The following is a 17439-nucleotide window of genomic DNA, read 5'->3' as shown; positions in this document are numbered from 1 at the left end:
TTTGCATGCCTCCTGAAAGACAAAGAATTTTGTTCTATGCCCATTACATTTTTCGGGGAAAGAAATTTGGGGTTCATGGGATTTAGGAATATTACCTACCACGGCAGAAGAGGAACCCACTTGGACGGTAACAGGAGGAGAGGCTACTGGACTTGGCGACTGTTGCAAAGTGTCCAGTCTACGAGTCAGGTTATGGAAGCCTTGCATCAGGTAATCTTGCTTCCACTCATGATCCTCCAAGAGCTGTAGCAGAGTAGTGAGGAGCGCTTCAGTAGTGTACATAACCACTCCAATGAACCTAAATCACACAGGGAAGTGAAAAAGAGGTTGTTATCAAATAGTTATCAGTGGTGTCAAAACTACGCCCAAACTTGTGGGATCATAAATAAAATTTGTTTAGTAAACCTGATGTGTAGGGATGGGCTAATATATTTTGCCCACCAAACATGTGAGTAGTTCCATAGAAAATCTGTAAAGGTTCTCTTCTGGGCGTACTACTCTATATATTGTCTCCCTATACAGGTCCCTGGGAATTAATTTATCAGCAATTAATAGCGCACTCTACCCTTTAAAAATTCATATTTTGCCTTGTTTCGCCGCTGAAATGATGCCCATTGACTTTAATGGCCGTCAGCGACATTTTGCCTGTGGCAAATTTTTGGCTCTAGGGTCACAAAAAGGCAAACCAAAATAACAACAACAGATAATGTAACCTTTTGTTAATGTAAAAAAGAGGAAACCATGTGTTAGTCTATACTCCCATCAGAGTATATAATTTCACTAATCCTCAGCTGTAATAGTCAATATTTCAAATAGCAATGGAAAAAGGCAAGTGATCACTGATCATCACCAGTCTGTATATCCACCTGGATTCCAATCTCTCATATTTAGCAGCACATGGTCAATCACATGTGGAAATTGTGGTAGGGAATGTTTGGTCTTTTGAAAATGTTTTGCAATTGTTTGATCTGCCTCCCCAATGGTCAAAGAAGATCTCATAGTAGACTGTATTTATCCTCTCTCAGTAAATTATAGAGGCTTTACCCACACATTTCAAATCACCGGGGTGCCAAGTATGTAAGTATGTATGTTTGTATATTTTTATTTGTATAGCACTCCTTGAGGGCAAAGCACTGTACAGCAGAACAATAAATTAGTAGAAGAAACAGGGGGTCATTGCAATAAAAAGTAAAAATAAGTATAAAAATACAATACACATAAATACAAAGTTCAGTTGCAAAAATACTAAGGGCTTATTGTCAAGGAGACAAAAGGATGGAGGTCCCTGCCCTGTAGGGCTTACAGTCTAAATGGGAGGGTAACATACAGAAACAAATAGGGGGATATTAAGTGCTATAGGTTACAGTGGATGACACTGCCATATAAGTGCCAGTTCCCAGTTCAGGTGTTATGCAGGTGCTTCAAGAGGTAGTCTTTGAGTTTAGATCTGAAGGCACTGAGGGAGGATTCTCTCCAGAGAAATTCAGGAATGGCATTCCGAATAACTTTACAGAGCATTTGTTTTTTTAGATTTGATCAGTGACCTCCATTTGAAAGCTGAAAAGAATTAGAAGAAATAGGCAAATAATGAAAAACTGTAAAAAATAAATAATGAAGGCCAATTTAAAACGTGTTTAGGATTGCCCATTCTAAAAGTTAACTTAAAGGTAAACCACCCCTTTAAGTAAGGATTAAAAAATGTTGTTACACTAGATTAGACAAGACTATTTATTATACTACCCATGTACTTTGCTGAAGCTTTGGAGTGGTAGCTACTACACAAAGGTGACAGAACCTGCTCTTACCCCGAATCTGGAATCTGGTCATCCATAATAACATTGTGGTCACTTAAATGACAGTTAATGACATGTCTTCAACAGGCTTTTCCACTTTTATACCCTCCCTGGACTTTTAGCACAGTTGTAGATCCCTCCTACAAACTGACTTACCTGTCAGGAAAAATGTGACAAAGCAAACACTCTGATCTGTTTCCAGAATGACTCTACACTTAACATCTCTGCTGCTCTCAGCCATCTTACTGGGTAAGTGATTCTCATATAATCCCCTCATACTAGCATTTTATTAGTATGTATTTATTCTATGAGGCAGATTTACAAAGGGGCGAAGTGGCTGTCGCTAGTGACCAGGGACATTGCCAATTTACTAACAGGCATAGATGACAATTCGCTAGCGAAAGAGTACATCGCCAACAAAGATTTGCACTCTATCACAGGGGAATGATCGTTACTTCGCAAATTCAAGTGCGAATTTTATAGAGCATTACCTCTTTCACTAGAGTTTCCTTCGCCAGCTTAGACCTGACAAACTGATAAGATGAAGTGACACCATATCCTGTATGCTGAAGTCATAAAAATTATAAAAAATGCTGCCATTTTTTCATATTTTAAAGCGGGATTGTCTTTAAAAGTTGTAACTATTAAAAATGTTTGTTTTACCATTTGAGGGTCATTCCACATTTGTTTTAGGGAGGGTTCATGTCTAGGGCATTAGAGGATCTCTTTTGTCTTTATTTTGCTTCCTTGGACATTCGTAATAAAAAGTGGCCACTTTAAGCATTTGCACCAACATCTACAGTATAATAAAGACACACATAACCTATATGTACTTGCCCTATTCAAACTGACCCAACCTTAAGTGTACTAATGTAGTTTCGCTAGGATGAAATGAATGTTAGCGAAAGTTCGCTATGAAATGCTCGCGCTGACAAATTTACGCTAGCAAATCTTCACCAGCGTTCAGCTGCAGAGATGCAACTTTGCATTTTAGTGAATTAGTGTAGTGGTAGCGAATTTGAGGCTGACAAAGTGGTTCGAATGCTACTCTTTTTTTTAATGTTAGTATTTTTTTCCTCAAGTCCCTACAGGCAGCATGTAGAGAGAGAGAGAGAGCGAGAGAGAGATATAGAGAGAGAGAGAGGCGCTATCCTCACCTGTAGGAAGGTTTAGCCTGCACCCCTCCCTATAAAACTCCCAGCATCCCCAAGCACATTTGTGTTTTTCCTACCTAGGCAGGATCCTGCACCAGGACAACGGAGCCAGTCTCCAGGGCACTAGGCAGCTGTATGTGCCCCCCTGGAGTGAAGTGATATGACTGGTGGGGGGGGCTATATTGGGACCCTAGTTAAAGGGAAGTACACTGGCCTGCTTGAGGGTGTTGCGCCACCCATGTTTTACCCCCATCAAATGTACCTCAGTGGTTCAGGCCCCTCTGGATGCTTTGGTGTTAGTGGGGCACAGGTGGAGGAGCAGGAGGAGGAACTTGCAAGCGGTCAGAAGACACGTCCGTGACAGTGGCGGCTACTTCAGAGTTTGTGGGGGTGGTGTGTGAAGCAGGTTTGTAGTGTCTAGTGTCACTACGACATCTGTATTATTTTTGTCATGAAAATTGATGCTCACCCTGCCGTTCCTGGACGCTCATCACTGGGTCCTTTCGGACAGCCCTGCTCCTCCAACGATAAAACTCTGCCACATTTCTAATGCCTATAGCTGTATTTATTAGGAAATGATGGCGTAATAATTGTTGTAGGTATGGGTGACCAAATGCCAGAGAAGGCTGATGCTGACAAAGTTAAATGTAAAGACAAGTCAAGATCAAAAGATTCACCTTCAGATCTTAGTAAAAAAAAGAGACCCTGAAAGATTTAAAGAAACAGCAGCTCGTAAATTGTGCAGGTTGTGATGGGATGTTTATTTCTTCAGAGAGTTAAAAGTTGTGCAAACCCTGTATTGACAAGATTAAAGGGTCTGTTCCTTCTATGCAAGATTTGAAGTCATGTAGAAGTCATGTAGAAGAAATGGCAGATGTCTTGCCTTCATGATCTTCGAAGGGTCACTTTAAAAAGTAAAAATTTAGACTTCGATCTCATAATTATGACTTCAAAGTTGAAATCTTGATTTTTTATCTCATAATTTCCACTTTCCACTGTGGAAATGAATAATGATGAGTTTAAAAGTCAGAATCTTGAGTTTAAAAGTCAGAATTTTGAGTTTAAAAGTCAAAATAATTCAGAATTATTTTTTTCTGGCCAGTGCTCTTCCCTAAAAAGCCTAACTGTTTAATGAGAAATAAAAAAAACGTTATACAAATTCTTAGGAGATAAATTGAAAAAATACTAAGGCCAGTTATTGTATTGTATTATTATTTTATTACATAGTTTATTTTCTCACGCTCAACACATCAACTTATATCGTTACTGAGTCCTTGCTGATTCAAACAGGTAGGGCACTGCCAGGACTGGAACTAGGGGTAGCCAGAAGAGGCACGTGTCTAGGGCACAAAAGCTTGGGGGTCCCCAGGCACTTAGCTTCCCTGTCTCCTATCCCTAGTCTGGCACTGTTAGCTGCAGTGTGGGCCTTCATTATCAAATTATTTGCAGGCATCTTGTCATGGACAAGCTTCAATTTGAATTTCAAATTGAATCTCGTTTGAGTTTTCACGTAAAAAAAAATTTTTGCACTGAATTGAATCCGACCCTTCATTTCCTATCCATTTCCCCTCTATGTGCTTTAAAAGTCAAAATAATTCAGAATTATTTTTTTCTGGCCAGTGCTCTTCCCTAAAAAGCCTAACTGTTTAATGAGAAATAAAAAAAAACGTTATACAAATTCTTAGGAGATAAATTGAAAAAACACTAAGGCCAGTTATTGTATTGTATTATTATTTTATTACATAGTTTATTTTCTCACGCTCAACACATCAACTTATATCGTTACTGATTCCTTGCTGATTCAAACAGGTAGGGCACTGCCAGGACTGGAACTAGGGGTAGCCAGAAGAGGCACGTGTCTAGGGCACAAAAGCTTGGGGGTCCCCAGGCACTTAGCTTCCCTGTCTCCTATCCCTAGTCTGGCACTGTTAGCTGCAGTGTGGGCCTTCATTATCAAATTATTTGCAGGCATCTTGTCATGGACAAGCTTCAATTTGAATTTCAAATTGAATCTCGTTTGAGTTTTCACGTAAAAAAAAATTTTTGCACTGAATTGAATCCGACCCTTCATTTCCTATCCATTTCCCCTCTATGTGCTTTCTCTGCATTTCAGGCGGAGTTCAATGTGAGCGTATATGTTCCTTTAATGACGTGCTACAGAATGCCAGTCTGGGAAGTATTCCAGGTGCAGGTCTGCGTCCAGTGAAGGACTGGCGGACAATATCACACATCTATATAGACATAACACTGTACACCATTGCCAAATTGGTGAGTCCAGCAGCCTTGTTGTATATGAAACATCTTTGTTGTAGCTTGTCATCATATTTATTTTAATCATGTCATGTGACTTGTGCCTGAACTTTAGGATGGAGCTACTTTCTGGCAGGCTGTTATTACTCCTACCTAATGTTACTGAATCAGTTTCAGTGGGACTTGGCTTTTACTATTGAGAGCTATTCTTAGATCTTCCAGGGAGCTGTTATCTTGTGTTAGGGAGCAGCTCGTTACCTCCCCATTGTTCTGTTATGAGGCTGCTGGAGGGGGGAAAAGGGAGGGGTTATATCACTCCAACTTGCAGTACAGCAGTAAAGAGTGACTGAAGTTTATCAGAGCACATGTCACATGACTGGGGGCAGCTGGGAAACTGACAAGATGTCTAGCCCCATGTCAGATTTCAAAATTGAATATAAAAAATCTGTTTGCACTTTTGAGAATTGGATTTCAGTGCAGAATTCTGCCAGAGCAGCACTATTAACTGATGTGTTTTGGAAAAAAACATGTTCTCCCATGACAGTATCCCCTTAACCATTACAAGTGAGTCCTCCAGAATTTCCACTTTGAGCGCAACATTAACAATGGTACAGAATTCACTGCTATTTAAAAAGAGAAAACAGACTAGACACCATGTCATTACTATCCATTTCACACAACATTTTCTACTGTTTCTTTCAGGACACAAGTACCCAAACACTTACATCATTTGTCTGGTTAACATTGGTAAGATCCTTTACATTTTTATATTAATTAGTCATAAACATATGACATTAGGCTAGATCCTTTGACACCAGGATACTTTCTCATGGCAATTGTAACCTGTCGTAATCTTGGAATTGGAATTGCCATTACAGAGCCACATACAGTCATATGGAAAAGTTTGGGACCCCCCTCTTTATTCTTTGGAGTTTTTTTTATCATTGGCTGAGCTTTCAAAGTAGCAACTTCCTTTTAATATATAAAATGCCTTATTAACAGAAAATATGCAATATGCATCATAACAAAAATTAGACAGGTGCATAAATGTGGGCACCCCAACAGAGATATTACATCAATATTTAGTTTAGCCTCTTATAGCCTTTAATGAGTGTCTAGATTCTGGATGGTGGTATTTTTGACCATTCATCCATACAAAATCTCTCCAGTTCAGTTAAATTTGATGGCTGCCGAGCATGGACAGCCTGCTTCAAATAATCCCATATATTTTCCATGATATTTAAATTGGGGGTCTGTGACGACCATTCCAGAATATTGTACTTCTCCCTCTGTATAAATGCCTTTGTAGATTTCGAAGTGTGTTTAGGGTCTTTATCTTGTTGGAATATCCAACCCATGATTAACTTCAACTTTGTGACTTGATGTTTGAACATTATCCTGAAGAATTTGCTGATATTGGGTTGAATTCATCTGACCCTCGATTTTAACAAACGCCCCAGCATGATGGAACCTCCACCAATTTTGAAAGTAGGTAGCAGCTGTTTTCCTTGGAATGCGGTGTTCTTCTTCCACCATGTAAAGCTCTTTTTGTTATGACCAAATAACAAAATTTTTGTCTCTTCTTGCACAGAGAATGCAATTGTGCTCTGCACCAATATACGCTCTGTGTGTCATCACCCAGGCTAATGCAGTGCCTATGTGTGCAGACACAAGATAGAGTGGAGGCCAATGTCACACATGATGGTTTTACACTACTTTATTATGAAATTGTAATGCGGTGTAAAAATGCCTGTGGAAAATACCAGTGTTTTTACATGCTTATTTCAGCCATGTATATTTCTAAATTACCCAGAATTAGAGATGTTTTCCTTCAAACATATAAACTGTTTATAGCAATGTCTAATTGAGCATTCCAAAACACCTGCAATTAATACCGGGACTGCGGGAATCCCTTAATAACACCATATAATAACATTATGTTATGATGCCATGTAATGACGTGGACAACATTCTCATGTCATTTTTGCAATCATATTTAAAAACAATATGCTACATTTTTACATGGCCTATGCCAGCAATTTAGGCATATTGATTGCTTTTCATTGATTTTGATTTGTCCTGGCGTAAAAACGCCTACTTAGCGGTACCCTCAGAAAAGCAGGTCTGGAATAAAAATGATTCTTATTTAGTAGATTAGTACAGAACAGGGTAATTGTAAACAAAATGTATGATGAGGATGATAAGAAATCTGTGTTAGAATGCTATATTTTTCTTCATATGTACAGTCTACTTTTGCTTTATATTGCTCTTTTTTTCTAGGAATGGACCAATGAATATATATCCTGGAACCCAAATAACTTCTGTGACATGAAGGAATTTAACACTCTGGGAGAATCACTTTGGAAACCAGACCTATACATTTATCAAATGTGAGACTGATACAATATATATTGTGTTGTGTCCTACTGCGGTACTGCTGGGAGATTCAGGAATGCTATTAGTGCAAAAAAATATTGACTTGAAAATGTATGTAATTTTTGTGTATAGTGGCCAACTAGTCATTTTATGGATGCTTCAAATCCTAATGATGCATGTATGCTGTATTATCTGTTTTGACTTGTATCCACATTATATGGTGATCAACAAAGCACCATGTTCTGATTCCACTATTATAGTGATAGCTGCAGCCTCAAAGACTAATTAATGTTGTTCTTTCATATACACTTTCAACATTTCCCCTTTAACAAGTGAACCTTTACTAACACTGTTTGGTGAAAATGTAGCCTGCAGGTTTTTAAAACGAGTCAGTATGCTTTTGTATTATTAGAGGGTCTCTGTTGTATATGAAAAATATACTGTTTTTGTAGGCTGTTTCAACAATAATCCATTCCTCACATAAAAGTGTGATTTTTACGTACAGAAACAAGCAAGCAAACAAACAATACTCTTGCCACCAGGCCTTTCAAAGTGGTGACATCCCACTAAAAGTTTCTAAAATAATTTCTGTAAAAAAATATATGTTTTATTTATATACAGAACAGAAGTAGATGATAAATCCCCAGTGATTCCTTACTTCACCGTACATTATGATGGCAAAGTGACTTTAGACAAGCCTTTAAGGATCCTCAGTTCCTGCGACGTTAATATCTACAAGTTCCCATTTGACACACAGACTTGCTCTCTGACCTTTGGTTCTTACATTTACACCGGTACGTAACAACCTGCCAGTACCTTCTACTGCACAACAAATTCCATCTATGCTAAACATTGTTCAGCATTCAACGGTTATAGACCTTTCTTCTTTATAATGAACTCACCCTAACCCATTTGAAAGTAATTGCAGTTGTGCTAGTTGGATTCTTCCAATATAGATATTACATAACTCGCAGAGCTGAGTATAAACTTTTAAAAACCTGTCTAATCATTTAATGTGGACCTGAGATTAAAATAATGGGCACACCAAAATAAGCCATAGAACTGATTTCTGAACATTTTATCTACAGGGTGCAGTTATTCGTGTGAAATGAAGTTGGTCATTTCCCACTGACTACAAAGGAAAATACCACCATTTTTGCAGAAAACTGTTCTACCCAGCATTTTACAGACATAATCCCAGATTGTAGTTCCCATTGTAGTAAGGGGAGCGTTCAGACATGATTTGATCCACATACATTCCTAGGAAAAGATAACTTGGCAAATTCAAAGAAAATGGTTGTTTCACTTCATACTAGACAGGAAAATTGAGGTTTATAAGGGAAATTCTTTTGACTTTAAGTAACTAAAACCTGATCTGATGAAGACACATGAATAGCATAGGTCTAACTAAATGTTGCCTTACACACAGGCAGACCAATAAAAACCACAGTTTTAGGGACTTGACTGAAACATATTTTTTCAAATAATGATGTTTTCATGTCATGAGAAATTGTTTTCTTTTGCAGTGAAGGATATTCTCATGCATCCGAAGTTAAATTCCTCTGAAGTCGATGATAAATCTTTTGCCGCTTTTGTTGGCAAAGGAGACTGGAATTTAATTAATGTCGACGTGTCAGAATTTGAGTTGACTGATGGGGACGTATATAGCAAAGTTGCCTATATGGTAAGGGGGTATGAAAAACAATACATCATATAAATATATTTTAAAATACCAAAATCAGTATATACAGATAGGCAACAAAATACAATAAATATATAAAATAATGTTGCAACTATTTGGCAGTTAGTATCTGATTGAAAAAAACTTTTTTACAGCAAATGATTTCAAGTTTGTGTCCATTTTAGATGTCAGAGAGCAATATTAACCTTCAATTAACCATGATTAACAGTATAACATCTAGTTCAGGGGTCTCCAACCTTTCCCCAGGAGCCACATTCAATTGTAAAAAGAGTTGGGGAGCAGCACAAGCATGAAAAAATTTCCCTGGGGATGCTTAATAAGGGCTGTGATTGGCTATTGGTAGCCCCTTTGTGGCAGCCTACAAAAGTCTGTGTTTGGCAGTTCATCTGGTTTTTATGCAACCAAAACTTGACTCAGAAATTCATAAATAAGCAGCTGCTTCGAGGCCACTGGGAACAAGATCCAAGGAGTTGGCGAGCAACATGTTGCTTGTGAGCCACTGGTTGGGGATAACTGATCTAATTACTAACAGCTAAGGTTACAGATTTAAATACAACATTGGATGAATGTGGAGTCACGTGACATTTATGGAAGACTTTTGTTGTCAACATCAAGGTCACGTAATATAACACACCAGGCAACTGAGAATATCTCATTTATGTGTCAAGACAAGAGATGTATTGCACTTGATCTAGTTCATTAATGCCTAAAGCATAAAATGTATACTTACTTGTTTTTCTAGAGAGTGTATTGTACCCTTCTTTCACTGAGCAATCTTCTTGATTTAAATTATACATTGAAGAATCACTTACGTGGTTATTTACTAAAACTTGAATTAATCAAATTTATAATTAAAACAAAGTCGGCCAAACTCTCCCCCAGGACTTGAACTCATTTAGCAATAGTTTGGAGCAAACAAAAAAAGCGGCACCACAAAATTGAGCGTCCATTTGTATCGTACAATTGACACTGCGAAAACTTGACTTTATCAAATTGTTGCTGCAAAAACTCCATTTACTTCTACGGGACCTTGACAGGTTTGAGATGGAGTATATTTGGATTTTTAGCAGCTTTGGGGTATAATAAATCTGTAAAAAGTCAAGGGTTTCCTGTTTAAAACCTCGACCAGATATTAAAAGGGTTTAATAAATGGGCCCCTTAGACTTCAGTACTGCTCTTACTCTGCACATCTAAAAACAGAGAACAATCATGAGCAGGTCTATAGTAACAAACCCTATATTTAGAAAAAATCCTACATTCTTATGTAGCCTTACATTAAACCTATACTTTTTGAAATGGAACATTTTGAAACAAAACCTAATTTCTTGGATTCCTGTTGTGATCTATGTGTTGTATTTTGAAGGCACTGTGACAGTAACTGTGATACATATCTGACCATTACACTGGGGACATATTATGATTGTTATGGCTGTAGAATACAGTAACAGTATGTAAATGGTTTGTTGGAATTATCTTTTGGCGGCAATTTTGAGGGCCTCAAAACTTTTTTGCGTGGGTCCAGTAACATTAAGGTTATGCAGTTAATAATAGGGAGATCTTCAATGTTTATTGTGTCAAATACAACATTTCTGGGGTGTAATTCTTCATCAGCTCTACACGTCAGGGATGTTGCATTTGACACAATAAATGTAGGGTCTTCCCCACTTGGAATTACCCTTGTGTGCTGGTTGCTTTTTATTATCAGTTTATTGGTGTGATCAAATTGCTCATGTATTCACTGCATCACCACCCCAATACTCTCAGTAATAAAACAGCAATCAAAAAAGTTAAATTGCAAATAAACAAACAAAATTTGCAAGATTTAATGGAAAAGTAAACCCTCAGAATTTTTTCCTTTGCCGATCTTTTTCACAGTTCCTCCACTGGATCATCAAATCAAGATACAATTATAGATCAGCGCCACAGGCTATGGAAAAAAATAATCAGAACCTAGTGATATATTGTTAATATTCAGTGCAGTCACCCAAGTGTTAAAGCACTAATTTGTGTGTGTCTTGAACCATAGAAAGTCTGTGCATAGAGTGTTCTAAAGTGCTTTAGTGATTTCTACAAAGTGTTATCGCCAAAATTAAAATAATAATTAAGTCAAACAAGGTGCTTGTAGTGCTTGCTTAAAATCGTAAAATGGATTAAAAAAAGGTGCAAATGTGTTTTTTTCAATCAGTCTTACAAGATTCCTGATTGCAAAACAGCATATCAGTGGCGTAACTAGATATTACTGGGCCCCACAGCGGATTATTTTTCAGGCCCCCAAAATTCTATAGGTTGACCTGTTTTACCAATATTTATTCATATACCTGATGGGCCCCTATACCTCCTATGCACCCTGCAGCTGCAGGGTCTGCTTCCTCTATAAGTTACGCCCCTGCAGCATATCAATATCAACTCAAGGATATTCCTTTTTCTGTAAAGACATTAAAAAGTAGGGGCAGCACCCATAGTGTAATTTGCCTTTTTTTTAAAGGTTTTAAAACCTATTGCATTTAAGACACAAGTCACACTTCTGAGCGGATATCAAACAATCCAGTCTTATAGTGCAGATCATGGAGGTAAACCTTTGCAATACAAAAAGATGGGTTCTGCCGGCGTATCCCTCTTCCGTGTGTTCTACCTGTACATCCACTCACTGCTTTGGGAGATAGTACTTTGTAGAAATCACTATAGCACTTTAGAACACACAACAAAAAATCTCTGCATAGATTTTCTATGGTCCAAGACACACACAGATTAGTGCTGTAACACTTGGGGGACTGCACTGAATAATAATTCTATTATTTGTTTTTTTCCATGGCCTGTAGCGCTGGTCTATAGCATCTTGAATGTACTACACACAAGATGGCATTATTGATTTCAATTATTTATCTTAATATCATTTTATTTTTCCTCTTCCTAGATAACAATAAAACGGGCCCCTGTTGTTTATGTGATTAATATCATAATACCAGCTTGTTTCATGGTTCTCCTGGATATTGTCAGTATGTTCATACCGGTGGGCTCTGGAGAAAGGCTCGGATTCAAAATAACTGTAGTTCTGGGGTTCTCTGTGCTCTTGCTGATCTTAAATGATATGGTACCTAGTTCTGACAGCCCCCCTATTCTAGGTGAGTAACATGCAACATGACTGAAATCACCTTATGTCTTTATGTCATTATGGTTCCATCATATTTATCATATCAAATAATAAAAATGCTGAACTCCAAAAAAACAACTGGTTTCGATAAGGGCAGATCAAAATTAATGACCACTTTGTTACGGCAACAAAGCTGGAAATTTTGGGGAAAAAACATGGCAAAATTTGTACTTTGCTCACTGCACACGTGGGTATAAATGACCCCTATAAAGTTCATCTGCTTCTTAATAAATGTGGTGCATATGCCAATTAGCATTTCATTTTATAAAAGTTATATAATATATATGTCATACATTAGTAAGATCTGACCAGGCCAGACTGAAGTGTAAAAATCTCAGTGATAAATGGAATGATTATTGGGATATTTGATATGTGCTATAATGAGGGATATTGATGCATGAAAATAATTTACAAAATCAATACGTAATGGAGGTGTCAAGGAAGTCCCAGGCAACAGCATAATCATGTATTGACAAAATCTATGGCCTAAACAGTGTACATATTTAAAAGCAAGCAACAACAGCCAACAACAGTACAACAACAACAATTCCAGCCAACAACAGTACAAAGCAATTAGTTGCTTTAGGCAAAATTACCCAACTGGCCTCACCACTCTTAAAGTGTTTACAGGTAACATAGGAGTCCCTCTATGTATAAACTGATGTTTAGTTGCTAAAAACTCTCATTGAACGGCTTTTAAAAGGTGGCTTTTATAGTGTCCTGCACCTTATGGGATAGAATTTTCTTTTTTTCTTTTGAGAATATGGCTAGTGAGGGGCGAATTAATTCAGCAGGCGTGAATTTGTGGCAAATTCACGCGTTTCGCCGCCGGCGAATAAATGCGCAAAAAATTTTTTTTACACCAACGACAGAATCAATGCCGGCAACAATTTAGACACCGGAGCCAGCGTCAAAATCGTTGTTTTGCTAATTTTTCACGGGACAAATTCGCCCATCACTAAATATGACATCTGAAGTCTGTGCACATCCTAAAGCTCAGCTGCTCCATAAAAGAGTATTGTACCTTGTTCAGCTCATTAATCATCTGCAACTGAAAACGTATCCAGAACCAGTGTTCTTTAATGAAACTATGGTTATTTGTCAATTGTCAAGTTTATGCCCTTCGTCAAGTCACTTTCCTTATCCCCAGACCTTACTTTGTCTTACCCTTCTGTGACTGGCTGCTTTAATTTTTCAAAATGTAGAGGCATGTATTCCATTTTATTCCCTGGCTTTTTATTTGTTATTCTGCTTTCTTCCTTTTCTATATCCTCTAAGCACACTTTATACTTTATACTTAGGTCTCTCTTTTTTTTCACCAGTTATTCTTCGTACTGTCTCTTTGAAGCAGCCTCTGTACATATTATATGTCTGATTCACAAAAGATCGATATTCCTTAATGCACAGTTTTGTGCATTATTTAAGACGCCTTTTTTAAGGAACGATTCATCAAAGTATTTTCACATGCGTTAATAGACATATCGCAAGCGTTAATTCTACATTTCTGCACAGCGGTATTCTAATCACATTGCGATATTTATAGAATACGCATTATTCACTTTTAAGCGATAAAAGCATAAAATTGTGCGATAATTACTGTGAAATTTAACACCTCCCAGGTGTAGGCGTAACTAAACAACATCACATGGATTAATAGAGGAAAATGTAGTGAGGAGCTGTAGGGCAGCAATTAAAGACCTTTATGAGGAACTGGAACCTTACCTACAGCCACTAAAACATTTTCATGATACCTTGGGCAGATCCAGAATGCACTACGTTCTGTGTCATGGAATTATATAGTTTCCCAGGGAAAGGAATGACTAGAATACTGTAAAAAGAGACTTCTACTCTGCCAGTGGCATCCCGAATGTCTTAGATGCTATAGCATACCTCCCAACTGTCCCGTTTTGAGCGGGACAGTCCCGCTTTTGACAGTTCAACCCGCAGTCCCGCATTTCTACTGGAAAGTCCCGATTTCTCTGCACAGCCAAAAAACCCCACTAACTTCACATCTATTTATGTGACTGTAAGGGTAATAGCGTTCACCATGCACAAGATGATCATGTGGGCACTGCTCAGTAAAGACCCGCTCTATGAGAAAACCCACACGCTTCTCTTTCATTTCAGCAGTAAGTCATGCAGACTGACATGAACTAGCTTAGAAAAAAAAGCTGCCTTGCACTTTCGCTTCTGCTTCTTTGTTACTTTCACGTGCGCTTGCAGCTATCTCCTGATAAGATATAGATAAGAGCTCTCAGGGGGGGAGGGGGATTCTTCACGCTGGAACAGAAAGGTGAAATGAGCAGGAGATTGCAACTGATTATTCAGAAACCATATCAGACTTAATATTGGGACTAAAGTAGGTTATTCTAGGGGACTATTTAGGGTAATATGAGAGATGGGAAAAAAAGGTTTACTTATTCTTTAAAGGGCAATTCACCTTCATTAGTAAAACTGTAATAAAACAAAAACTACAGAAATGTGTTCAAACCTTAATAACCTGGCAAATTTATTAAAATGGGCATGGTAATTAGGGGGTGTGGCCAAAAAAAGGGGCATGGTCAAAAATTGTTGTCCATCTTTCTGTTCCTAAAATGTTGGGAGGTATGGCTATAGATTTCAAGAATAACCTTAAAAACATTGCACAAAATAATGCACAAAATAACGCATGCTATAAAATACCGCACACAATTCAGCTAAAGTGAATGTAAAAATATCCCTTCTTAAACAAGTGAACTTTTAGTGAATCGGCATGCTATAAATAACTTTTTCGACCTTTAGTGAATTGACTCCTATAGTTCTTAATTTTCGTTCTTCTGAATTACCATTTTCTGATTTGCTCACACATTTTTCAAGCATTAAATCATTCTTACTCCATTGCATACTAATTAGCTGTATGTTTGTTGACACAGGTATATTCTGCGTTGTTTGTCTGTCTGTTATGGTGTTCAGCATAATTGGTTCCATTTTAACCAACTACATGATGACATTGTCAGACACACGGCCAAATGTCCCTAACTGGGTAAAGACTTGGATCCTAAAACGTTTATCGCGTGTCCTGCTTTTTAAGTTGCACAAAGATGAGAAAGATCTTGTAGTCCTAATAGACACAGGTGAGTATGGAGAGAGATATGATCTTGCAAGAGTGAGAGAATACACTCAATATACGGTATGAGACTTGTTGTCCACTATGCTCGGGACCTGGGGCTTTCCGGATAATAGAGCTTTCCATAATTGAGATCTTCATAACTTAATGGGTTATTTATTTAAGTTTGAATGCCTAAAACTTGAAAAATTCAGTTTTTTATGATAAAATCAGAATTTTTAGTGAAAAAGAAAAAACTTGCGTTTTTTTGGGAAAATGTATTAATAAATATGGGGAAATAACCCGTGCCGATTTAGTTGGAGTATATTTCAGATAAAATTGATAAATAACCCTTAGTCTACTAGAAAATAATGTAAACATAGGCATAAACAATAGGCTGGTTCTGCTTCCAATAAGGATTAATTATATATTATTTGGGATCAAGTACAAGCTACTGTTTTTTTTATTACCGATAAAATCATTTTTAAAAATTGGATTATTTGGATAAAATCGAGTGTATGGGAGACGGCCTTTCTGTAATTCGAGCTTTCTGGATAATGGGCTTCCGGATAACGTATCCCATACCTGTATAGCCTTTTGTTTATACCCATTGTATCTCTTGCAGATCCAAATGTTGGGAACACAAATAACCGGCCTGACATGGAGCTTCAAAAGAAAACAGAAGAATCAGACAAACAGATTAAAGTAACTCTGGAAGTGAGATTATTAAAAAGATTGTTGGATGTGGTTCTGAAGATTCACAAAGACCTGAATTTGTCCAAGAATGAGCAGGATGCCAAATCAGAGTGGTACCTGGCTGCTCTTGTAGTGGATAGGCTGATGCTAATTTTGTACTTAATTATTATTATCATAATATTCTCTATTCTTATTATTGTTTGGGCAACATAAACTGTATATATATATATATATACTTGATCCTTCAATTCCACTTTGGGTGCTGCACTTGGTTGTATGCAATATAATCGTTCAGAAAATGAGTGCACTACAATTCTTAATATTTATTTTGATGTAAAATAGTACATTAATGTATCGGTATTACCATCTAAACTTCACAACAATAGTCCATTTAAATGTCTTTAACCCCACCCATCCCATGGTGCACTGATGTCACTTCTCCCGGTCTTGCCACAAGATTGGAAGGCAATCATAGCAACCTTCGTGCTCGGGACAACAGGGGTAGAGGCCAACAAAATGATTCAATATACATACACAGGTATTAGTATAAATAAGTATAAATAGAAAATTTAAAACCCAAGTATATTGCTACTATTAAACACTGTAGAAATGCATTCTGCCGACTTATCTATAATAAAAAATTTCATTGTATATCTAAAAAACAATTCTGAGAGCAGTATTTATTAAGTCCTTTGGGATATAAAGTGCCCAATTTCTTTATCCAGAACGATTCTCATTGTAATAACAACCTAGATCTGTCACCTCTCATTCTTGGCATTGGAATATGATCAATAGTAATATATTTAAAAAATGCTTAGCAACAGGCTTCGTGGTCTTTTGATCCCTAAAAGCCGTGTTAATTGCAGACCTATGTGCATCAATCCATAGGCATAACATCAGGTCAGTTTTACCCACGTACGAAAGCCCGTATGGACACGTAATTAAATAAACTACAAAAGTTGTAGTACAAGTTATATGATGTCTTATCTGTAGCCGTTGCCCAGTTTGTGGATGTACAAAACTTGTCCCTGGTGTCATATATCGACATGATGTACAAGACGGGCACCTGTAACAAGCATGTTTTATTGGAGGCAACCAGCTAGAAACTGCGGTTGTCGAATTATAACTTTTAATCGGATCACTTATTACCAATAAAACTCTCAAATTTTGTCCATGACGGAATCCTAATGTGGGGGGAGCAGAACAGATTTTACCTAAATTCTCATCAGCCT

The 17439-nt window shown here is 37.5% G+C and overlaps 1 protein-coding gene across 1 annotated transcript; it reads left to right on the top strand.

Moving 5' to 3' along the window:
- Window positions 1–1963: 1963 nt before the first annotated feature.
- Window positions 1964–16872, top strand: htr3a.L (5-hydroxytryptamine (serotonin) receptor 3A, ionotropic L homeolog). The gene is given in 9 exon segments (NM_001086077.1): window positions 1964–2042; window positions 5061–5215; window positions 5900–5944; window positions 7478–7587; window positions 8195–8367; window positions 9100–9257; window positions 12190–12397; window positions 15339–15539; window positions 16137–16872. Coding segments are annotated over 9 exon segments (1380 nt in total). The 5' UTR covers window positions 1964–1996; the 3' UTR covers window positions 16421–16872.
- The last annotated feature ends 567 nt before the right edge of the window (window positions 16873–17439 follow it).

The sequence above is a fragment of the Xenopus laevis genome, chromosome 4L, assembly GCF_017654675.1.
Source record: "Xenopus laevis strain J_2021 chromosome 4L, Xenopus_laevis_v10.1, whole genome shotgun sequence".
NCBI classification, from domain to species: Eukaryota; Metazoa; Chordata; class Amphibia; order Anura; family Pipidae; genus Xenopus; species Xenopus laevis.
This window is presented reverse-complemented; position numbering and strand designations above follow the sequence as displayed.